The 25,320-nt window shown below is 39.3% G+C and overlaps 2 protein-coding genes across 5 annotated transcripts in view; both read right to left on the reverse strand.

The window, feature by feature from the left end:
- Positions 1–8,079: 8,079 nt before the first annotated feature.
- On the reverse strand, positions 8,080–20,256 carry FAM151B (family with sequence similarity 151 member B). 3 transcript variants are annotated; one of them, XM_063129669.1, is made up of 6 exons: positions 20,160–20,256; positions 17,250–17,375; positions 14,618–14,780; positions 13,242–13,453; positions 12,040–12,175; positions 8,080–10,324 (listed from the first exon to the last, which is right to left on the reverse strand). In XM_063129669.1, the coding sequence occupies exons 1-6, from the start codon at positions 20,176–20,178 to the stop codon at positions 10,165–10,167; spliced, it is 816 nt and encodes a 271-aa protein (XP_062985739.1). In that variant the 5' UTR covers positions 20,179–20,256; the 3' UTR covers positions 8,080–10,164. The 3 variants fall into 3 exon arrangements, with proteins under 3 accessions (XP_062985739.1, XP_062985740.1, XP_062985741.1); XM_063129670.1 differs by having other exon boundaries at positions 17,250–17,366; positions 20,160–20,240; XM_063129671.1 differs by lacking the exon at positions 17,250–17,375 and having other exon boundaries at positions 20,160–20,236.
- Positions 20,257–23,098: 2,842 nt separating this feature from the next.
- The window catches only part of ZFYVE16 (zinc finger FYVE-type containing 16), a 32,720-nt gene continuing 30,498 nt past the window's right edge, over positions 23,099–25,320 (reverse strand). For both annotated transcript variants that reach the window (XM_063129673.1, XM_063129672.1), the window contains exon 18: positions 23,099–24,905. In XM_063129673.1, the coding sequence (XP_062985743.1) occupies positions 24,741–24,905 (165 nt within the window). In that variant the 3' untranslated portion in view covers positions 23,099–24,740. The remainder of the gene's footprint in view (positions 24,906–25,320) is intronic.

Raw genomic sequence — 25,320 nt, forward strand, 5'->3', positions numbered from 1 at the left:
CTGATTATGGGGCAACAGTGGTAAACTACTTGCACATATGAACAATATATTACTCTTTTGGAGTATGAGAGTTGGCTACACAAGGATCTTGGTAATAGCTGTGCTGCAGTTCAATTCCACTAACTCACTATTGAATATTTGCCGTTGAGATGCAGCTGCAAAAACTGTGTGTCCTGGTTGGTTGCAGCTACAGGATATTGCTGCCTTCATCATAGACTCCATAATCAAAATGAGAAACTATGGTTATGATTCTCCATTGTGTACACAGAGAATGGAAGTAGAATTTTCTGAAGAGGCATTCAGCCCAGTCGTTTATAATGAGTCTATTGGTGCCTTATCTACAGCATGTGACGATTTTTGAACAGCTATTATATGACTAAGTTCTGTGCAGTGCAATAGAGAATTGGACTCTACAATCGCAAAAAAAAAGTACATTCTTACCCAGTGTTCTTAAACTCATTGATTTCAATAGACTTAGTCATGGCTAATTCTGTATTGGATTGTGGCTAGTGTCTATTATTCTTATGTCAAAGTGATCTCTTTAAAAGGGTATAAATAGCTACGGAGAGGTGAGTGATCACTGAGGAAAAAATTACATAGATTTAGCAACAACTAAAAGAAGGGAAATGTATGAACAAAAGAAAAAACAGCAACGTATTGTAAAATGGCTACAATTTATTCCAATTGAAAACAGATGGAAGAGCTGGCTTAAAATCCAACATGCTTTTCCAGTTTTAAAAAGCAAATGTTATCCTCCGATTTAGTTTTCTGAAGCGTTTGGTGTTTCTCCGTCTTGAGTATTTTTCAGTTCAAAAATAACAACCATGGAAGTGATAAAAATCAGCTGGTACCATTTGGCTGCATTACACTATTTTTTAAAAAAACTAGATATTTTCAACTATTTTTCGAACTCTTCAAACAATTGTTTTCCTCTGCCCAGATTCTTGAACTTCTGCAAAATTTCAAGTGCATGGGATCTGATGGTTTGTGAGTATCCTTTGTTTTAGGCTCCAGAGGCTGCAATTCCACCATTGAACTCAATGGGAGCTATTTCTTAGACATGTACAAACTTGCTCTGTAAATAATGATAATATTGTATTCATGTGGTGGTAAAGCTTCGCCACAAGGGAAGAAGAGTGAAGGGAAACTCTAGGTGCATAAAATAATACATCTATTAGGCTTAGGGAACAATCCTATGTACGTTTAGACAGAAAAAGTTCTACAACTCCTAGCATGCTGGGGCTGGGTCATGCTGGAAGTTATGGGGATGTTTTCCCGTCTAAACATGCATAGGATTGCACTATTAATGTCTTTCAATTAAAATCTTAGTCGAGGATACTTTGACTGGATTCATGCAACATGCTTACTCGTGATGGTTTATATTTTTGGAACAACCCGTGACAGATTAGCGTGTTATTGATGATATGTCTCACTGCCACCATGGTTTATTTCTCCTATATACCCTGAGAACCCGTGGTCTGTATTAAGGGCTGTTTTACCTATAATGGGTTATCGTATCATCTGTTGCATAGTATGGGTTACAGATTTCCTACAGAGCTGCTTGGCAAGAGAAGGAGTCTGATGGGAGCACAGTAGGTTGTTTGCATACCCACTTACCCAGCGTAACTTGCCACCCACCATGGGTTTGTGTGATGTGTGAACCCAGCCATAAAAACAGCCTTCCGTTTCTCCCTTTAAGCATCACAATTAAGCATGCAGGAGTCTGAAGTGGAGGAGAGGGAGAGAGACAAAGCTCCCATTTCTCAAACTGGTGCCCTACCTCTGCTGTGTTAGCGAGGTGCTTTTCCATAGTGACACATGGTTGTATGGAGGCTCTTTTTCATGTGACTTCTCTCTGACAAGTGTGTGTGTGAAATCACATGAATCAGACTTTGGAGCACCTAGTGTGAATTTTCTTTTGAGATATGTGGTGCAGGGGACTACATAGTCCTGAAAAAGACAAAGACAGCTGACATCAGAATGTCAATAGGGGCAGAGACAAGCCAGAACGAGGTGGGGAGAGAAGACAGGTGTGAGAAACAACTAGTTTACATGATCAAGCAGCCCTCTGTGGGTTATTTAAGCCATGGTGGGTTGCAGCACAAGCAGGCAGCCGTATTGAACATCCAAGCCATGACTGCAGCTTGTTTTGTCCAAACCCAGTGAGAGTGGGTTGTTGGTGTCTTTAAAATATCCATTGGTTCTGGGTGGTTTGTTAACCACACCAACCAACCAACCTCTCTGGGTTTGAATGGCACAACAGGCCATGGCTTGAATATTCAAAATCACCCAGCACACGCTGCAACCACGGTGGGCAATGGTGATTGTGAATACCTGACCAGTATGTGTATCAGGGACTGTGGAGAAATTCCTCACATGATCCTTTGATTTGAGGGAGGAATTTACTGGTCAAGGCACTAGCTGTAGGTCTCCCATACAATTGAAGTGCAACATAGGTATAAACTCACCTCCAACTATTCAGACCTCATTCCAGTTCTAGTTGTGGGTAACTTCTGGGGCTGCTGGATGGTGACGTATTATCAAAAGACAAACTCAAGTCACTTCAGTGAGGTCAGGATAAGCATCATGACAGGGATGGAAATGTTTGTGGACATACACATCTGTATCTATATTGTCTGTGCATGCAAAAAGATAGGCCTTGCTGGATTAGAGCAGGTGCTTTTTAAAACGTTGGCTCGACATTTTTCAAATTCTACAGACATATGTGATGAAAAACAGCTTTGTTATTTACTTGTGTTTTATGGGAGTGGGAAAGAGTGCTGGCTGATATTGTAAATGTCATCATTAACTTTTTGTACCAGAACAGTTCCTGGTACAGTTCATAAATTCATCAGATTTATGTACTCGCTGATAACTAGCACTGTGTGGTTCCTTAAAAATGTTGGAGGTTTTAATTTCTCAATTTCTGACTAATCCCAACAGTTAACAATAAACATTTTCTTGACTGAAAGCCCTGAACTATTAGCAGCATTCAGTTCTATGTTGTTAGTAATACTTTGGAAGATTCATTTTTGTATAAAGAAAGTAGATCAATATTAAAGAAACCAGCTGTTTTATAAAGGTGTAGTTAGTGTACTTGCATATTAACATTCTCCACAACTAGATACTCCTCAGTGTCTGGATTCTCAGTTAGCCACCTCATCAGCTACTGTTTCTCCAACAATAGAAAAGAATCTCAAGAATCCTTTGGCACCGTAAATTCATTTTATTATGGCATTACCTTTTTGTGGACTATAGCCCACTCTGAGAAAGCTAATGTCATAATAAAATGTGTTAGTCTTCAAGTTGCCACAAGACTCTTGCTATTTTTGCTGTACAAGCTACCCCCTTTGGAAATACTTTCCTCCACAATTCTTCCAAAATTAATCTGCCCAGTTTCCCATGCTATCTCCTATCTCTCAACTTTTCACCTAAGTCTGTTTTCTTACCTTCCTGCAGATAAGGAGTTTTGTGGGAACTATCTTCAAGAGTGGTTCAGGCACGTCCTTTTCCACATCTGCACTTTCATAAAGCAGAGAGGGAAAGGAATTCATCATCAAATATCCACTTGCACCAGTGGAGGGGGGGGGTCTGTAAACTGTTAAATAATGTGTGGGGCAATATTTAGAGTGAAACAGCAGATATTTGCACAATCAGAATTATTACCAATTTTATATTGAGCATTTATTGCTCTAATTAAACAATATGGTCTATGTGAAAGTAAAGAGGAACAAAGCACAGCAAGAGTTCAGTTCTGCAAATACTGGGATGTACCGAGTCGCTGCATGCATGTTAAGCTAAAAGCTTGATTTCTTAACACTGCAGTCTGTGCTTTCCTTATTTCAAAACAACCCTATAGCAGATTTCACTACTCAGTAAAGTAGGAGTACAATTATGTATTATGCAATGACAAAGACTAGGGTCCCTAACCTTTATGAACGGGTGAGCACATTTGGAATTTTGAGGGCTGTGGATACTTTCATGAAATGGCTGCCATGGTATGTGTGACCAGGCAGAAAACACCCATTTCCCAAAGGCAAACGTGTGAGGCTAAAAGAAAAGTAACATGCTCAAGGACGTAGAGGCGTGGGTTGATCTTCAAAACACAAAACCACTCTCCTAAATGTTTTTTGCTAAAAAAAATAAAAATTGGGGCTCAGAGAAAAGTAACATGGCTAAGAAACAGAAGAAGACAGAGTGGCATCTGAGCCCCAATCACATATTTGCTCCCACAACGCACCCATTTTACAGAAGGCAAGCTGGTGATGCTCAGAGACACACGCATAACACACACCACACCAAGGTAAGCAAGCCAGCCAGCTAACAACTCTCTAGGCAAAACACATACATAGGGCACAGGAAAAAATATATCCTTCTCACTCCCTGCCAACCCCCAACCCCACCCAGCACACCAAGATGCTCTCCATCAACTTCAGCCTACCTTTTTCTTTTTTTCTATGTGGCAGAACATTTTAAAAAATAATAAAAAAAAAATTGTAACCAAAAAGTGATCATTCCCCAACAATTGATGTCTAAACAGTTGTTATATAAGAATAAGAAAAATGATTTATACAATTTTAGGGGGGGACAATACAAGAGGGAGGGGGAAAGAGAAAAAGAAGAAAAATAGAAATAACTAAATAAACAAATATACTAATTAATAAGTGCTGTATGATCATCATTTGCTGTTACAAGGTCCAAATGCTGAAAGCTGAAGCAGGCATTGTAAGTCCGGTTGTGACGTATGTGGCAGAACGTGATTCAAAATGAAGTGCTGAGCTCCAGCAATACACTAACTTTTCTAAGAATGCCTCTGGAGCCCATGAGGGGCTGAAAGGCATTCTTTTGTGGGAGGGAGTTGCGATGACCCTCAAGGATAGTATGTTGCGGTGCAATGTGCCAGCAGTTGGAAAGGGGTGGGGAAGTAATTAAAACACCTTTTTTTAAAAAAAAAAATGACAGGGAGGAAGCATGGATGTTGCCATGGGAGGTATTCATGGGTAAATTTATGGGGAACCGCTTTAGCCCAAAAGCCAAATTCAATTTTGAAGAAGTTCAAGGAAGGTGCATTCCAGTGGTGGGAAGAGATGGAGACAAAAGTGTTTGGGCCAAAAATGCAAAGAGTGCCAGTATATTGTACCTTAACCTTGCTACCAATAGCTAAGTCTTAAGAGGGATTTCAACTTTTTAGAATGGGGAAAAACTGCACAAAAGCTGAGAAACAGCCAAATGGGGAGGAGGAGGTGGGGCCATCTGGGGAAACCCAACCTGAGGTTCCCCACCCCTTCCTTAAATAGCAGTCCTTTGAAATCTTAGTCATTGGAAAGTGGCACTCACACCCATTAATTCCACTTAGCCTGACGGTTCATCTTGGTGTATTTATCTTTGCTCTCTGACAGATGTGCCTATAAAGAATCCATTCCCATGAAATACTCTCTGCATGGCAGCCACAGGTTTTCAAATGTAAACCTTTTTGCTTCCCCCCCCAAAATTGCACTATACTCCTACACTTATCTCAAAAGTTTTTCTTCTCTAAATTTAATCTGATCTCTGTATAAAAGTCCTTCCAAAGACCCACTACAGAGACTGGTCTGAGGAGCTTTGACACAGACCGGGACCGTGGAGATGCTGCTTAATCGGCTCACTGGAGTCACTCTGTTTTTGTTTTCCTGGGAATCCCAATAGCCAATTGGAGACATAAGCTATCTCGTGCAGTCTTGCCTATTCACCTTCTTTATTAGCTGTAACCTGTAGCCTGGTAGTTAATAAATCGTTAGAGTTCTGCCCACTTGTGTTGCTAATTGCTTCTGAAATTATAAAAGAATTCTTGCATTTGGCAAAACAGCACAAAGGGATAATAGGGGGAAAGCCTGGGTAGAGGATAAGCGGACGTCATAAAGGCCTTTATGTATTTTATTGTTGTAAGCTGCCTTGTTGAGGACTTCTTCCCTGAAAGGTGGCCAAAAATGTTTTAAGTAAATAAATATCAGTGTGAGTGCCACATTCACATAATACTAAAATTAGGAGAGGTAGAGAAGATGGTGTTGTCATAAGGTGTGTCTGTTTGTAGCTCTGCATCTACTGCTAACTTATAACTCTTGGTGTTCTGGCTAAGAAGAATGTATTTTTAGATGTTGCATTTATTTTCTTTGCTTATTACCAGCTTTCTATATTGTTTTTGAAAAGTGGAATAATCAGGACTGTTTTCCCTGCCCTCTTTTTCCTGCATAATTACTGGCAGCTTTCTCAGTCTTTTTGTTTTTACTCATTATATGTCCATGAATTTGGAGAAGAGAGGAGGAGACCTGGAAAGTTTAACAAATACAGAGAAGAGAAAAGGGAAGAGAAGTTTTGTGAAACTCTGAAGAGAGTCCTGTGAAGCCAGGCAGGCCTGAAGCACTAAGTACAAACTAGCAGAGGCAAGGTGTTTCTGTGCTAATTACTATCTGGAAATCAGAATTTTACTTTTACAGTATTTTATTTTCCCCTGCATTATATATAAGCTGGCAAAGAAATGATGCTCACCAGAAATTCATATATAACTTTGAATATTTTACCCTCTTCTGGGAGTTCCCCTTTGAATGGAAAGAAAGGCCAGATGAAAATTATGCATTTTTTTACTGGCAAGACTGTAAACAAAAACAAAACAATGGAAGCTGAGTTTTCACATACCCCGAATCCTATCTTACATTGGTCTGTGGACTTTAATGGTAACACTCAAGACTATGACGAGTATTTATCCTTTGTCAGTCTTGCTTCTGAATTGACACTTGGCGAGTCCAAGGGGACAGAACAAACAGCCAAATGAACTCATGTTAGAAGAGCTGATGTTAAAATAAATCTCTGAGCCAGCCCACTGTGCAAAAGCAAGTAAGTTTTTCATCCAGAATGAGATCATGAATGGAGACACCAATAGAGGAACAGTTTTTATGATTATGAAGGACATTGAACAGGTATGCTTTAATGTGGATGTCTGCATTGAGCAGGGGGTTGGACTCGATGGCCTTATAGGCCTCTTCCAACTCTGCTATTCTATGATTCTATCTCAATCTGTCTTGACTTCCTGGTGTGGGTGCTATCTACTGAGGCAGTCATGTCAATGCTGATGACATTCAGTTAAATCAAGTAATGTATAGGCTGAACAGACACTGTGGAGACCTAGAATTAAGCCTCCCTGTGGAAGTTGTGTTGAGTAATACAATAAATTGCACAGTGACCATTTATATGATGATACAGGCATGATGCTTATCTGGCAAGAATTATACTTACCTGATTCCAACTTTCTGAAAACCAGTAAATCAACATGTCAGAAGATTGTAAAAGAAGTCCAACTAATTCACAGGCTTCTTTTAAACAATGGTGATTATTTTTCACATGTGCATACTTCGAACACAGCTTCTTTGTGTTGTAGTCCAATTTCTCTTGCACAGCATGGCCTTACACTGGTTGTGAGACCTTTAACCTTCTTTGTTGAAAGAGAACTCTTTTAATACAAAACATAATACACTTTCCCATAAGGCAGGTTTTGTTATACTCTTCCTCCTTAAATTCTAGCTGATGCACTGTACTGCAACTTTTTATGAAGCTGTATTCTGCAAATACAGGATACACTTTATTTTCTATTTAGAGAAGTGTCACTGTGTTAGTCTGTTGCAGCAAAAATTAAGAGTATTGTGGCACCTTAAAAACTAGTACCATTATGGTATACAGTTTTGTGAATTATGAAGCATATATATGCTTTTGTTCACTTCATCAAGTGCACTCTATAGTCCACAAAACGATGCCATAACGTATTTGTTAGCCTTTAAGGTGTCACAGAATGTTGTTTTAGTTTCTAACAACCTTATCTGAATGTCTTCATAAAACCTTGCTATAGTGAAGTAGTTAACAAGTGTGACAGCTTTTCAAGGTAACTACCCAGATATTCTACATCCAACTCCCCCAAGTAATCTGTATAATTTGGTTTGAAACATTAATAAAGTTATTTACATTCAGGAAATCTGTCTGTTTACAGAAGTAAGTAGCTCTCTTAACAACATAATGTATCAGAGAAAATGTATCAGAGACATGCTGGTAATTTCAGAAGCAGCTTTATTATGGCTGAGGAAAGAGATTATGCAACATCAAATCATTTTAGTATCATTACAGTTTCCTTTATGTATTCTCTAGTGCACACAGTCACTGGTAATATGAAACAGATAACCTGAATCTATAAGGATAAAATTCTTCAGTTTCTAAACAGAGCAAAGCTTTGTATGGAGTTCTATGAGATAACGTAAAGTAGGTTTTGTGGGAAGTATAGAAATAAATTTACTCAAATTTTAACAAAAGACTCTGTGATTACTAATATATGGGTAATGGAGAAAATAGAAAAGGAATACTATCCATGTAAAGAATAATTACATTTTAAGTGGATGGATACTGGATTTGCCTTCTATAAACATACAAAAAGCTTGGACTTGAATGTTGAATGTTAAAAGGGTATATTTGTTTAGGAATTGAAGTTGCATTTGCTTTTAATGCAACATTATTTAAAGCAGAATAAAAAAACCTATTTATTGTGGTTTCATTGCATATATCATATTAATTAACTGTCATGGATAGGTAAAAGATTTATAATGCCAGCTCTAAATTCCAAAATATTATATTATTTTTTGTAGATGTTTCTTGTTGTCCATGTTAACATTTTTAAAACTACTTGTTTGACTTTCCAGGTTTGCAATGTAATATCCCTCCTGAGTCTCATTAATCTCAAATGCAACAGCATTTGCTGTGAAACACAGTCAATGTACATATGTTCTTGCTTATACAAGTAGATATCAGAAAACTGAAAGTCAGAACCAAAAATACATATGAAATAAAATCCTGCTTGTTTTCAGAAATCTTTACGGGAGAAGCAACTCTTCATAAGAACATAAGATGAACAATGCTGGATAAGATGAAAAACCTAACTAGTCCAGCATTCTGTTCCCAAAGTGGTCCACCAGCTTCCTATGGGAAGCCCATAATCAGGACACAAGGGCAATAGCATCCACCTTCTCATGTTCCCCAGCCACTGGTATTCAGAGACAAACTGCCTCTGATACTGGAGGTAATATATAGACTAGTAGCCACTGATGGCTTTATCCTCAGTGGGCCAGTTCAGACAACATGCTAAGCCATCATTAGGACGCTAACCCTTTCCCAGCAAATGGTCAGTGAGCATGTTTAAACCATGGTTATGTAGCCACCATGGTTAGGAATGGTTCACACAACACACTAAGCCATAACGTTCAACTCAAAATGCTTAACTATGGTGGCTTAGCATGTCATCTGAACGGGGTCAATTAATTTTTCAAATCCCCTCTTAAAGATATTCAAATTGGTGGCTATCACTACATCTTGAAGTAGCAAAATCCATATTTTAACTGCACTGTGTGATTAAGTATTCCCATTTAACTGTCTTGTTCATAATTGTTGTACACTGTTGTTCTTATACCAGAAAGTTAAATATATAAAATCAATAAAGGGATACATTTTATTAGATTAACATGCTGTGCAGTAATTAAGATTCTAGCACAGTGAGGAGGAAAACATTTGGTAGATACTAAAGCAGCATGGTATGAATCAGAGGGGGCAAGATCATACACATTTTGAAAACTAGCATCTGCTTCTTTACCCTGCTTAAAGCCTGCTGCCACCGATCCCCATTTCCCCATAATTTGCCATGATAAAATAGGGCAACAACAAAACACAGGGATAGGGGCTGTACACTTTCAATTTGAGAACTCCAAGCCTGGAAAGAGGATAATATGCCTTGAAAGCAAGACACAATAAAACATTTGCAATAATTCTATTTTGATTAAACCTTTAATTAAAAAAAGAAGTCACTTGGAATACGAAGTTGCGCCTCCATTCATGCAATTGGCAGGCAGAGGATTTCTCCCCAAACCTCCCTCCATTTGTAGTCCCTCACCCCAATATCCCACGCCATTCCCAAGGGTCTACGAACCCACAGAAGCAGATTTGGAGGGGCAGAGAGGGCGTGCAGAGGGAGAGGGAAGAAGTGAAAGCCCAATTCCATTAACTTTACTCCATGAAACAAAAGGAAAGTTAGGATCCAACCGGTGCGTTTTCCATAGGCAACAGTATGATGCTTACAAGGTATAATTAACTGAACTTTCTTTATGCTGTAATTTTCAACCCTATAGTTTTTCTGAATTCAGAATTATGTGGTTCTAAGATATCATAAAAAACTCTACTTTTATCAAAGCTGTCTCTGATGAAGAGTAGATCTTCTACAGAATATTCATCATGTTTTCCTGTCCAAATGGTCAGGGTGTATCTGGAATTAAAAAAAATATTTTTTTCATTTTACAGAAATGTCCAAACAACTAAACTAAGCAAATAGAATAAATATTTAAATTTAAAATTGGCATAATGTATAAGTTTACATAATAAAAATAGCTCTATGAAATGAAAGCTACCCTATGATAGTAATGGCTGCAACCTACTTGTGTTATGATAGTTACTTCATCAGTTGTGTGAACTCACCATCAATAAATATGAGCTATGAAGCCTGTTTAATACAAAGGCTGGCTGCAGATCCATCTTTCCCAGCTTCATAAGCCATGGCTCATGATTTATGGAGCCAACAACGTGTGCCAGGACAAAGTTCTCTTCCTTCGTCCCTGCTCTCACACATTGGCTATGGAACTTCATTCCTGGCTTTTGTTCAGCCAGAAAAACTTTGCAGGCCTTCATAGAATAAATGTATGCATAACATATGGAGGTGGGCATAGGGCTCTAACCCCAATCTTACTGAGCTCCATTGGATGAGTGTTTTATTGCATGCTTGTTACTGGGCACTCACGGATTTTCCAGGGGCCTCTAGTGACATTGTCTGCCTCCTGCTCCTTCTAGCCTTCATGTGACAAAAAAGACACCCCAGTAAGTCCAACTTATTTTTAAAGACTGAAGTTGCCGCTATCTCTTGCTGTGTGGAGGAGAGGCAGCACGATCAAAATGGCCCACTGAATGGGCCACGAGCGTGCCGTTTACTTCCTTTTTCAAAAGAAGTCATGAGGGACAGAAGCGTTGGTAAGCAAATACAATTTCCCCACGTGTGAAGATGCTCTTTGTGTTCAAGCAGGAAGGTCTGAAGACAGATTGTACGTACACTGAGCTGAATGTACTTGGAATCCTCCCTGCAATTGGGAACTGTGTTCCCAATTGGGTGGAGTAGGCACAAGCAGGGACGTTGAAGGTGCTGCTGATGTGTATGCCCCCCGACAACCTTCATGCTTTATGCCCACACACATTCTTTGTATGCTGCACAGGGCTAGAGTTTGCTATTACATCTAAACGGGGGGGGGGGGGGATTCTGGAATAATGCAAGTTAACAAACCCATATAATAAGCATGATCTAAATGCCAATTATTATTATAGTTTTGAAGTATGTCTGAATAAGCTATTTCCCCCCAATTGCCATGAGCATCAATAATACAACTGCTGAACTATACACCTGAGACACACAATAGGACGTAGCTGTAGTTAATCACCTTTAATGCTAAGCTTTGTGTGTGTAGAGCAGGGATGGACAACTTGTGGTCCTTCAGATGTTTTGGCCTACAGTTCTCATTGTCCCTCATCATTGGATATGTTGGCTAAGGCAGATGGGAGTTGTGGCCCTCAAGATGGGTTGGCCTACAAGTTGCCCGTCCCGGTTGAAGAGGCTTCCCACTGTCTTGCATGAGGGAGAAACACTCAATGCACACAACAAACAGTGAACATGTAAAACATTTTATCATCACAGGATGGAAAGCCACTGTGCATCTAGGGCAGGAGGTACTGGACCTTGGATCATATATTTTATATAAAAATAATAATCATTATATGCTTTTGTATCCCTCAGTATATAATGTAACAGTGAACTAACATGATAAATTCAAAAAACTATTCTCCAGAACTTTTCCAGTATGGTTTGCGCTATTTGCACAGAAATGAATATAGTTTTATTGTTCATTACTAAAATGAATAGCTAATGGGTGTTAATAATACCTGTCTGATTGCTCTAATAACCACAGAAGTTCTGATATTGACTGGCGCACCAAAGCAGCTCTTACAGGAAATGTTATTGGCTGAGTAAGTTCTCTGCATATTGCTGCCATCTCCTGCACCATTGCTGAACTGTAGCCTACAAAAAGAACAAACACTCCACCATTCAAGGACTGAATCCACAATCTCATTGGCATCTCTTGTGGATTGTAGGCTCTTAAATGTCACAATCACAAAATATTAATTGACCAAAAACCGTTTTTTCAGGAACCAGGAGCCACGGGAAGAGATAACGAGCAATGAATGTAAACAGAAACCTTACACCTTGCAAAAATTTCTGTGGATTGCAGTGGATAACCAAAATGTTCTCTCCAAAATAACATTCTTTTTAGATAGCTGGGGAAACAGACTTCACAATAATAACAAAGAGTCTTATGGCATCTTAAAGACTAGCACATTTATTCTGACATGACCTTTTGTGGACTATTGCCCACCTCATTAGATGCACAAAGAATTATGGAGATGTTCAGGTTTATATACAGTACATATGGTGGGGGATGAAAGAATTGTAATCAGTGAGGTGAGAAGGAAATGCAATGCAATAAGTACCGACAGTGACAATCACTTTAACAGTGGTCATTTACAAAGCAGTCATTGTTGATAACACAAACATCCTTGCAATTAGTTATAGCTGCTAGGCTATAAAGACAAGACAACACATTCTTAATGTATACTGAGTGGGGTGTGTCTTAGGGTTGTTGTTTTCTGTTGATGGTACTGAAATTAGTGTGCATCTTACAATCGAAGAAATACGGTATGTAAATGATAATCAATTGATGGTTGTTTCCTAGAATGTATAGTATTAGGAAGAAAAACTGCATAGTACTGTATCTGGCACAATAGTAGGTGGATGAATTTGAATGAAGTTTTGGTAAGTATCCTACACTGCTGCTGTGCTTCCCCTAGTTCTTGCGCCAGCAGAAGCAACCAGTTGCACAACAGGAACTAGCACTTCCTAAAATAACACTGAAAAAGAGCAGAAACACTCATTTCCAGGACAGGACAGGACAGGACAGGACAGCTGAGCTCCCTTCTGTAATCATTAGTTCCTGTTGTGCTAGTGGTCTGTTCTGCTAGCACAGAGGCAGTGCAGCATACAGCCCATTATCTATGGCTGCATTCAAATATTTACGGATAATTTTTACCTTTATTGTATTTTAGATTACTCCATCCAGTTGTCCATCCCAATGATAAGGTTACATCTGGAAAAAATGATATCACTGTGTCTAGAAACCCCTTTGCATCTACTACACAGTTACTTCCATTTGGTCCAGGAAGAATGTCTGCATTCATCCAAATGGGTTGCCTGAGTTTTGTGTTTCCAAGAAGCCTCAGTGAGGGATTCACAGCTGCTAGGCTATAAATACAAGACAACACATTCTTAATGTATACTGAGTGGGGAAATGTGCAATACATTTTACAGTACTTATCAATATAAGCTAGGGTCAGTTCAGGGGCCTGTCTTGACAATGGCACATTGGCACCTCGAGCCCCCCAAACCCCGTGGTTTTGCTCCTGTGGGGTTGCACCACATTATCCCCACGCCAAAGAGCAAGCACAGGGTCTATATGGATCATCGGGGGAACTGCCACCACTGCTGCCCATCCCTCCCTGGCGTTCAAGCAGTCATTTGGTTTGCCACCCCCCCAGGCGGACAGTGACCAATCCAGTTGCCATCTGCCCAGCCACGCCTCCGCCTCACTCCGGAGCAGTGATAGATGGTGGATGCACAATCCTCATCTCGCTCCAGAGAAAAACGTTGGGGCAAGTCCCTGACTTTTTTACTTTGGAGCTTTAGGGTAAAGCCCCGGGTTGGTTCTGCAGTGGCTGCTGCATCATATGTGTATTGTAACTGCAATTGCAATAGTAGAGTGGGTTATAAGTTATCTTTATAAAATAACTGAATAAATAAATAGAAAAATGAATTAAAATAAATACGTACTAAATCTGAGGCTGCAGATCAAAAGCTAAATAGAACTGTTATCAGAGGGAAACTGAAGACATTTGCAGAGGAAAAAAGTTGACCTTAATTCAAATACTGTATTGTCATTTGTATGCATGCAGCACCTGATGAAATTGCCTCTTCATCACAACAGTTAAAGCTGCAGGAGCTCTGCCCTCTTTTGTAACTGGTCACTCTAGGGCTCCTGCAACCTTAACTGTTGTGAGGAAATGGGAATTTCAGGTGCTGCATGCATACAAATGACACCTGCTGAAATTCCCTTTTCTAAACAACTGTTAAAGATACAGGAGTCCTGTCCTCCTTTCCATATGGTCTCCCTAGTATTTTGGGACAGTTCTAAGGGTTGTATCTAATGTTAGCCTAGTTTAAATTCCATTCATTTAAGTGGGTCTACTCTAAGTAGGACTAACATTGGAGACAATCCTTACAGCACAATCCTAAGCATGTTTACTCAGAAGTAAGCCCCAACTTCAATGGGACATATTCCCTTGCATGCGTGTTTAGCATTGCAGCTTTAATCTTACATATGTGAAATCTATATACAGTTTTCCCAAATACCTTTTAAAATCAAGCTTGATGCCCTTGTTAGTATTTTTAATTTCATTTAGCCATTCCTTTAGTGTGTTATCACTACTTGTTTCAGGCGGATGAGCCATGATTGGTTCATCACTTTCTGCTCCTTCATGAAGAAGGACATCTGCCTCTATCATGTGAGCTGTACCTGTTTCATTTAGAAAAGCAAGAACAGAAAAAGAAAAGCAACAGGAATTTAAAAAAGTTATTTGGATAAATAAATTGTTTTTTATCATTTATATATCACACAAGAACTATTTTAATCCAGTGGAAGGACATCACTCAGTAACTAATTAGGAAGTCTAACTTTCAAATAAATTTCCCCTTTTACAAAATGGAACTACTGCATTTACTTAGATAAACTTGTCAGCTTTATACATACTTCCTAATCACACTGCTTGAGCAATGTTGTTTGCTGGACATACCAAGGGCTTCTTCTACATTAAAGCAAAAATCCTGCACCCTTACCAGGCTTTCATCTTGCAGAGTCTTTCTGGGAGTACAATGGGTACAATACAAATGCCTCCCACTTTCGTCCCCCCTTGTTTTGGCCATTTCCTTTGTGGGGAAGTTCTATATGTTCCATTTATACAGCCAGCTGATTTTTTACTGCATTTTCAGCAAGTTAAATCATGGCAGAATAAAGCTAAAAAATGGCGGCAGGAGGAGGAGGTCATGAAAAGGACCCGCAAACTTTAGTGACTAACTGATCTTGATCATACTTCGTAAGCTCCATGGGAAGGAGCCCTTAGTTTAAAACACAAATGTTAGACACCTTTCACAGGGGGGGTGGAAATAACTTGGGGCATTTGGAGATATTCATTCTGATCTAACTAAGGGCAATATGCATATGAAAGCAAGCTTCTGCACTCACATCTCTAGCTGAGTGAGAAATCACCTGTGCAAACAGGTGCTGTGTGTATAATTCACAGCCTGATGTACTAGCCATGGCCATATGTGTGTAGTCCCAGTCAACAGGAAGCAGGGAGCTGGACTGAGTCTCTCTTCTCATCGAAGAGCTGATCAGCATTGTGCAAATACTGCACTGGGTTTATGCACTAGTTGAAATGGATCAAGGCTACTCAGTGTTACGCAGCAAAAACTTTCTAGTGACAAAATGCTATGACTGCAGTCCTACACACAGCTATGATGCTTACATTCCATTAACTTCAGTGGGATATAAGCAGTATAACTTGTGCATAGGAAAGCAGCCTATGATGTGTTACAGTCCGCTATGACTGTCTCTTGAAATGAATGAGAGCTGCATATGTGCTTTGGCCTCTTTAATTAAACAGTTTCCTCAGAAGAGGTTCTTTGTACCCAGCATGTAGAAACTTGAATTCACACCTATGAACAAATATGCAGCATATGAAAATATTTAACTATGGGAATATTGTGTCTTTTTCCCATTGTCATAGATTTCACTATTTCAACATTAAAAATAACACACTACTAAATAGTTTTGCAATAACAATGGATTGGATCTAAACTAAGTTAGTCACATTTAGGGGTCACTGAAATCAAACTTGAATAGTTAATCATGATTAACTTAAGCCCTGTTGATTTCAGTGGGAACTAAGAGCAACTAGCTAACAGAGCAATCCTGACCCCCAGAGGTAGCTTGCTGGAAAGCGTTAGAATTAGGCAGAGGTGCCCCTCTACAGGTCCCCACTGACAGAAAGTCCGCCAGTGGGAGCATCCGCTCTGTAGAGGCCCCCGCTGTGCCTGCAGAGAGTTTTGACGTCTAAAAGCTACTGCTGGAAGTAGCCAAATGGAAGCCCTAAAAAGCCCCTTTACTACATGGAGTTTGGAGGACAGCAACAAGGGAGAGGGCCTTCTCAGTGATAGCCCCCCAATTATGATCTCCCTGATGAGGCCTGCCTGGTGCCAACATTGCTACTTTTTTGGCGCCAGGTCAAGATTTTCCTCTTTTCCCAGGCATTTAAAGTTTTTAATCAATCTATTTTTAGGTTTGGCTGACAGCTCAATGTGGTTTTTAGATATATGTTGTCTCTATGTATGCCACTGTTTTTATGTTTTTTTAATTTTGTATATCTATTTTTAATGTTTTAATCTTTTGTGAACTGCCCAGAGAGCTTCAGCTATGGGGCACTGGGGCAGTATGGAAATGTAATAAATAGTAATATAAATAATTATTGGATGGGGTCAGATCAAGACATATTTATGCCTGAAGAAACATGCCATGGTGTTGCCTGCATTTTCTGCCCTGAGAAATTGCTTGAAGGGCAGAGTAGAAATACCCAGAATAAATGTGAATGAATGAAGCTACCATGAGATGCCTTTGGGAAATGCAGCTCAAAGCACATGGTACTATCAGATTTTGTTTACAAGCATAAGGGTTAGAAACACATTGTCAAGCCATGTCTACTAGGCAATGGAGTATCACTGATTTGATTACTACAGAATAAAAAACATAAAAAACATATCCTTGTCTTTTTCCAGCAAACGAAATACAATGTTGTTGCTTTTTAATTCTGGCCTCAGAATTCTCAAATAAGTGCTTCCATGTTACATTATGAAACCAAAATTAACACTTTATAAAAGTCTCTGTTAACTATTACTCTACTTTCAAATATAGTTTCCTGTAGATACTTACTCCGTATTGCCTCTGTCATTTGTAACTTATTATTTGCTCTATGATACCAGATGATTTCAGCTCCATCTCTTGTCTTAATTTGTTTAGCATTCAAAAAGTAATCCAATATATTTTCACCTGCAAACCCTATGTTGAGAACATTAGAATAAATAAATGCTCTTGCAAGGTAACTTAGAGAAGCTTATTAAACTTATTTATTACATTTTTATACCGCCCAATAGCCGAAGCTCTCTGGGCGGTTCACAAAAATTAAAACCATCATAAAACAACCAACATGTTAAAAGCATAATTACAAAATACAGTATAAAAAGCACAACCAGGATAAAACCACGCAGCGAAATTGATATAAGATTAAAATACAGAGTTAGAACAGGAAAATTTAAATTTAAGTTAAAATTAAGTGTTAAAATACTGAGAGAATAAAAAGGTCTTCAGCTGGTGACGAAAGCAGTACAGTGTAGACGCCAGGTGGACCTCTCTGGGGAGCTCATTCCACAACCGGGGTGCCACAGTGGAGAAAACCCTCCTCCTAGTAGCCACCTGCCTCACTTCCTTTGGCAGGAATTTATGCACGTTGTGAGACTAGAATATACTAACATCTTAAAATAAAACAGAATTCCATCTAACTATAAAGTAGGAATAAAAGGGGCTAGTATTGATGACATGGAAAATCTCTGAATACAAATTAGAAGTGGGATTAAATGAAGACAACAGACAGTAACTGACAAATTCTGGCTTATTGCCTGAGGCCTATTTCTTGGGAATGAACAAGGTGGTAAACCTGTGTTTGGGCTGTACCACTTCTGAACAGTCACACGACTGAAAGCTTCTTCACAGAAAATAATCTATGGAAATAGAAGATAAACGGTTGTCAGGGTAAATGTTTGTAGCCCTACCCATCTTCCAGACATTGACTAAGTGTAGGAATGTTTCTTTCATGGAGCAGCATTTTATCTGTGAAACCTCACCTGCAGAGGGAAGTGATACAGTCCAGACACAGGTTTAGCCTCTTATCTGCTGTTTGTGAGCACTATATCTGAGTGGTTATAAACTCCTTGCTGCAAAACACATTTACCTGGATATCAATACTGCTGTTTAAGTGAGGCTTGTATCCAAGTAAGGGCACAATCCTACACACATTTGGGCAGAAGGAAGTCTTACAGCCCTCCCCTTGCCAGACATTTCTGTTTCAACATGCATAGCATTGCATCATAATAAATGTACTTAGGTACTAGTTATTTCAGAGTGAAATTGTCCATGGGTTATACATTTCAGCTTGAAGGTGCACTTTGTAATTTATGCACTGAAGTTAGGGAAATAGAATAAAATAATGTTGTTACTTTAATACTCAGAGAGCTTCGGCTATGGGGTAGTATAGAAATGTAAATAATAATAATAATAATAATAATGATGATGATGATGATGATGATGCATAAAACTTACCAGAAGAGCCATGCTAGATCAGACCAAAGGTCCATCTAATCCAGCATTCTGTTCACACAGTGGCCAACCCAGATGGGAAATCCACAAGCAGAATGACTTTGTTTGTCTTTTTAATCAAAACCAAAAGTTTGGAGCAGATAGAAGGAAACGCCATGCTGCTCAGGACCCTTTAATACCTGTTATTAGTACAGTAACTGCAGCTGTTACTCTTGTGGTTTATAAAAGATCAGGATATGTTGCTGAGAGTTGTGCTTCCGTTGCAACGCTATTACATTTTCCTAGGGTTAGGACCTCAATATGTGTATTTCCCTCCCGTGATTGTGCAAGTGCTATAGGCATCATTATTATTATTATTATTAATTTATTTATATAGCACCATCAATGTACATGGTGCTGTACAGCGTAAAACAGTAAATAGCAAGACTCTGCCGCATAGGCTTACATTCTAATAAAATCATAGTAAAGCAATAAGGAGGGGAAGAGAATGCATACAGGCGCTGGGTAGGGTAAACAGGCACAGGGTAGGGTAAAACTAACATATAAAACTAACACATGAGCCATCATAGCTGACAAATGACATATCTTCCCAATTTCTGTCACCGTGATATTTTTGTGACGCTTTTCATAGAAATTTATATATTTTATTATTATTATTATTATTATTAATAATATTCTACACTGGTTTCCCCTGCTGTATCACTCACGCACAGAAGTGTTGTTGGTATTTACTGATGGTTGTTTAATCCATTTTGTGGATTTGGTTTTATTTTATGTATATTTTATTATTGTAAGCCTCTTACAATTTATTTGGGGGGGGGGTCGAGATATCAATCAATTAATTAATAAATCCTTCCCCTCCCTTTTTTTTTAATATTCCCTTGGAACAAGAATGTCCCCAGCCTTTTTCATAATATGGGAATTGCTATTGGTGTTGAATCACTGCTTATGAAAGTATACAGAACAACATATGAGAAGAAACGTGCAAGGGGCGGGGGAGCAGGTTAGTGCGGAAAGGCCCTCATCTCTAAGTAAAAGAAATGAAATAATCTGCCCTAGAATAGCTGTGATACTAAATTGCAGGAGCAAATCATTTGCTGTGTGGCTAGTTAAAAAGCTCTCTATCGCGTTAGTTGGCCCAAATAAAAAGTTACTCCCCTTATATTTTGGGTGTCGTTGTTTTTGTCCTAATGGACCCGCACAGTAACCTGCAAATATTTATTTAGCTACCAGACCACGAAGTCCATCTACCTTGAAACGGGCAGGGACCGTTTGGCGCGTGCTTAATGCTTCCTTTACAAATAAAAATCCCCTCTCCCTTCCGCTCTCCGTGGCAGGGATTGCGAGGAAGAGATGAGCGAGCAACCCTCGCTCCGGGCACCCGAGCAGGCCCACCTGCGGCTGTAGCCCCGGAGCGCTCCAGGCCCAGCCCGTCAGGCCGGAAGGCGGCGCGGCGCACAGTTCGCTTACCTCGCTCGCCCCCTTCCATGTCCGGCCGAAGAGCAAAAGGGATGGAGGCCGACTCCAGGCCTCAAGAGCCGGCCCTGGAGCATGAGGCGCCGGGGCGGTTGCGTTGCTGCAGCCACATATCCTTCCGCCCAGTAGGCGGGAGGGAGTCCCGCAGTCTCTTTGCTCTCCAAGAGCGGGCTAGTTCTTAAGTCTCGCACGGGAAACTTGTTCCTTTAGCCCAAGACAGCTAAAGCGGTGGCGGAGAAGCCAAGCTACGGTTGGGATTACTCTCCCTAGTTCTGCAAACAATGCGATCTTTTAATTCGCCTTGTCATCCTTCCCCTTCCTTGCTCTTCCGCTTTTGAAGTCCATAGCAAGGGCTTTAAGATTTCTTTTCTTTATAGCGTTCAGCGTATGCCCCAATGAAATTGATTAAGGCGCAGCAGCATTCCCCAGAAGTCAATATATAGTAAGTTGCTGGTACAAGCTGCATAGCCCCCTGCAGAGAGGAACAGCTACATCAGCGCCAGTGCGTAGAGAACGAGAGTCCTGGCTCTTGAACTGGGCTCCAATTACAGGAGAAAACTTGAAGTCCAAATCTCAGCTCTGCCAAGGAAGCTCAAGAGTTGGCCAAAGCAAGGGCAAGCCATGTTCTATCAACAGAGCCTCCTCCGGGTTTGTGTGGATGCTGAGCAAGGTGTCCTCCGCAGGTTTACTGTTTAGTGGTAGGTGATCCCTGGAAGCAGAGGAGCCACCGCCTGTTCTACTGACCGGCAGGTAAGGAAGGAGCAGCCCGGAGTAGGAAACAAATGGTATAAATGTTCCTCTCCAGTGAGAATCCCAGCCCAGCGGTTCCCCCTCTTCACAGAGAGAAAACCCATTAAGAACATGGTCACAGTAGTCAAGGGAAATCAGGACAGGCAATTTAGCAGTAAATATGTAAAAGGAAATGGCAGCATGAATTAGGCAACTGCCTGAATTTAAGGGAGAAAGTTGGCAAAATCAGCCACCAATGGTATTAAGGGTACATGCAGGCGAGGTGGAGGAGTTACTCTTGTAGTAGCTTGGCAGTACTCTTCCCTTGACCCAGAAGATTTGTCTAACTATACGCCAAACTGAAATGTACGAATCTTGGCTAAGTTGTCAAGAAGGCGGAGACATTGCACTCCAAATAAATCTGGATATTATCTGAACCCATTTCAAATCAGGCTTTTGAGTAGGTTATAAGGGAGACTGCTTTGGTCACCTTGGCAGATGACCTACACCAGGAACTGGATGGGGGCAGGGGAACATGACCCTATTAGCAATCTTGGATCTCTTTGAGGCTTTCAATACTAATGACCATGATACCCTTCTGGACAGCATGGCACAACTGAACCCTGGGGATGCTATTCTGCAGTGGTTTTGATCCTATTAGGTCATGCCCAGTTGTGCCGAGGGACTACTGTTGGCCTTATAGCAGCCATTGGCCTATGGTGACCCCATGGGGTTCCATTTTGTCCCCCATGCTATTTAACATTTATATAAAACCTCTGTTATTTGGAGTAAGGTGCCACCAATATGCTGATGTAATATTAGCTCTATTGCTCTTTGTCACCTAACACCAAGGAAGCATTCAAAACCCTTAAATGTGGCTGAGGTTCTGGAATGGGCTGGATGAGGCTGAACAAGCTGAGGTTTAACACAGGTGATGTTGGTCAGCAGAAAGTCTGACTCAGGATCCGGGATTCAACCTGTTCTGGAAGGTGTTGTGTTCCTGAAAGATGAGCTTCATAGCTGGGAATGTTCCTTGATCCTATGCTATCCCAGGATTTTAAGGTGTTTGCAGTTATCTTTTGTGCGCCAGCTGCAACCCAACCTGAGTCAGTTCAACTTGGCAACAGTTATCCATGCTTTGGTTACACCACGTTTAGATTATAGCAATGTGTTCTATGTGGTGCTTCCAGTGAAGAGTATCCGGAAGCTACAATTGGTAGAAAATTGCTATGCACTGCCTTGATAGCTTTTTTGCAAATAAGGCAGAACATAAATGTTAATAAGAAATAAATTAAAGCTACTTTAAAGCATTCTAATTTTCCTTTGTTAAATCCCATACAAATTATAACAGAACTAAACAAAACATGAAGTATATCTGTCCGTTACAAAATTTTAATTGAATTGGCATAACCTTTTTGTTCAAATGCTAATTAAGCTTTTTCCTTCTTGCAGGTGTGAGGATGGACACTGTAGTAGAAAGACAAGTAGCAGTTGAACTTATTGTACTCCAGTATTACAACATTAACATTTAAAAATCATGTATGTTTTACTCAGGAAAGACTGTACAGGTCAATCTTAAAGACTAACAGGACCAAAGATACATAAAATTCCTTTTCAGCTGACAATTCATTTAATATTTGGAACACAAATATGGTTTTGTCAAGATCCCAAGAGATACTTTGTACACACCAGAGAAACTGGGTATTCCCACTGGTATTTTGACTTCCTTCCCTCTGCCAGCAACCTCCCCACATTATCACAATCTGCCTTAAAAGCAGCTTATTATGTAGTATGAATCTTCTAACTGAGAAACACAAGTACTAAGACCCTTTTAGGCATGCAGAACTACCTGTGAATTTCTTGGGATGCCAACTGTGCTTTCAAGAACACTGAAAATTAGATTTCTTAGAGTAGGCTACATTTACCAAGTTTGTATATTAAAAACATGCTCTGCAAGACTATTAAATAAGTCCACCCCCAATTTTAATTATCAGAATATACTACTGTCATCAATTAGCTTAATATGTTCACTTTTAAAATATATGGTATTTATGGCATTTATTGTTCATTTGGAACTTTTAAAATGGACTAGGAAGTGATGAAATTTAACTAAAATAAGACAGTGAAACAGAAAACAATATCTTTAAGTGATCTATCAAGCCCTTCAAAATGCTGTCTCATTTGTTAAGCACTTCTCTGCTTCATTTACTGAGATTCTAAGCATTTTTATAAGTATATAAATACTGTAATAATATTTATTATAATGTTCTAAAATGAAAGTCTAATGCTGTTAGTTATCAATAAAGTATAAAGAAAGGTCAATTTCCAAGAGAACATAAAGCTATTATGACAAAGTGGGTTATAATTGGTTCTATACAATATTATGCTGTACAAGCGATAGTTACATATGATGGGTCAGTATCTGAAACACTCAGCAGACTTTGCTGCAGCTTTCTTCCACTGTTCACTGATAACAGAACCTATAGGAAAATTAATGTTACTGTAATCTTTAGCTGGCCCACAAATTATAATTAACACAAAGGAGTGCATTGGTTGAACCATAATAGTCCAATGGCCAGCAGTTATACAACGTAAATATACCCTGGTGAATATTAAAAGGTATCTAAATACAATTAGAATGCAGTAAATTGGCAGTCTAATATTGTAATCATAAACCAAAGACACACAGACAGAAACAAATACACACAAAGAGAGACAGAATTTGCTTCCATGCATAACAAACAGGAACATTATACACGCATTATCAAAACTGATTTTGGTTACCCATGAACCAATTGGTTAATTTGGTTACTCTATCATCACCCTCAAACATAAATGCTTATTTACTGAAAATATCCCATTATAAAAATAAGTACTGTATAAAGAGCATCAAGTATGTTACAGCTAACTGTTCATGAAAATTCACACTTAATACATTGTTCTCCCTGAAAATAAACAGGGATACCAAGAGGTCTCAAAAATTAGAGAATGGAGCACAGACAGGCTTCATGCCTGATTTACTGCTACAGGATGACTACTTTAAGGGTCGCCTGGATCCTTACTCATTCTTGGAAAATCCAAGAAACAACTGCACATCTGAGCACAGAAGGGGGGAAAAGTATTTAATATAAAGAATATTTTTTATGTTCAATAATTCCATTATAAATGTATAACAAAGTTAGCCATTCAAAAATGATTTGATGGGAGCTGTCAGGTTTTGGAAGCATTATTATACACTTCAAATGTACCAATGTTAAAAACTAGAGCTTTACAAAATTATCACACCTGGCAGAAACATGCTTAGTTTTTCTTTTATAGCTAATATTAGTTTGAGCAATCTTTTTTTTAAATGTTCATTTAGACATTTTAAGTATGCCAGTACTCTATAAATTTAACAGCTTTTATATTTGAACCTCAACTGTCCAGCTAGATACTGTTCTGTTCAAATATATATATCTTTTTAAACCCTCAAACTAGTTAATAACATATTAGACTCGCATCTGACTGCAAACACCACCACAAATATTTGCTTGCAAAAGGAAGATGGATATACCTCAATATTTTAAACACACGTTAGTTTTAATCCTTCCTTGCCTTTTTCATGGCTGTATTAAGTGTAAAGTTTCAGAACATTAAGGAACTGAATGTGTTTAAATTGAGCTTTCATGTTGAGGTTAAGGAAGAACACACATTTTTTTAAAAGGCAAACTCCTATTAAATGTGTAGTACTAAATCATTGGTTTCTAAAAAAATAAACCTGAATATTTTGCCCATAGTGTAATGTAACTGCTTTGGTATAGGTCAGTGCTAGCAATTCCGTCCACTACACCATAATATAGATGCCAGTTATATTATCAGAGATTCTGTAATGAAAAATATTAATTCCATTTCCAGTGGTAGATTTGTAGTATTTGATGTCCCGCCATGAATTACAGGAATCAAAGCACTATCCAGATCATTTAGGTAATGCTGTGGAAGAAGTTGACCTCCAGATCCTGCTTGGTATTCCACCTAAAATGGGAGAAAATTGTGTTCAATTTACTATACCAAACCATACATGCAGAAGAACACTATTTAGATTTCTATCCTATACGCGAAGCTTTAGACAATTTGTTTAGAATTTTAAAGAGAAATAAAATATTGACCTCTTTCATATTGTTCTACAAAGTTTCACAAAAAGCCCTTGTTGGGAAGTGGTCACACACAGAAGTGCAACTGTTTGTGGGTGGGTGGTGTGGGGTAGCAAGCTCACCCAGCTCCAAGACCTCTGTAGCCAATGGATGGAGCCAGGCTGTCTCTCTCCACAATGACTAGGTTCTTACTAGGAGTGCACCCAAACTCTCATAGCAGGTCCGTTCATCCAGGGGATGGACTATTTGTGATGGCTGACAGGTGTGATGCAATGCTATTTGGGAAGGAGGATGCA

This window comes from Elgaria multicarinata, chromosome 6 (assembly GCF_023053635.1).
Source record: "Elgaria multicarinata webbii isolate HBS135686 ecotype San Diego chromosome 6, rElgMul1.1.pri, whole genome shotgun sequence".
Classification (NCBI taxonomy): domain Eukaryota; kingdom Metazoa; phylum Chordata; class Lepidosauria; order Squamata; family Anguidae; genus Elgaria; species Elgaria multicarinata.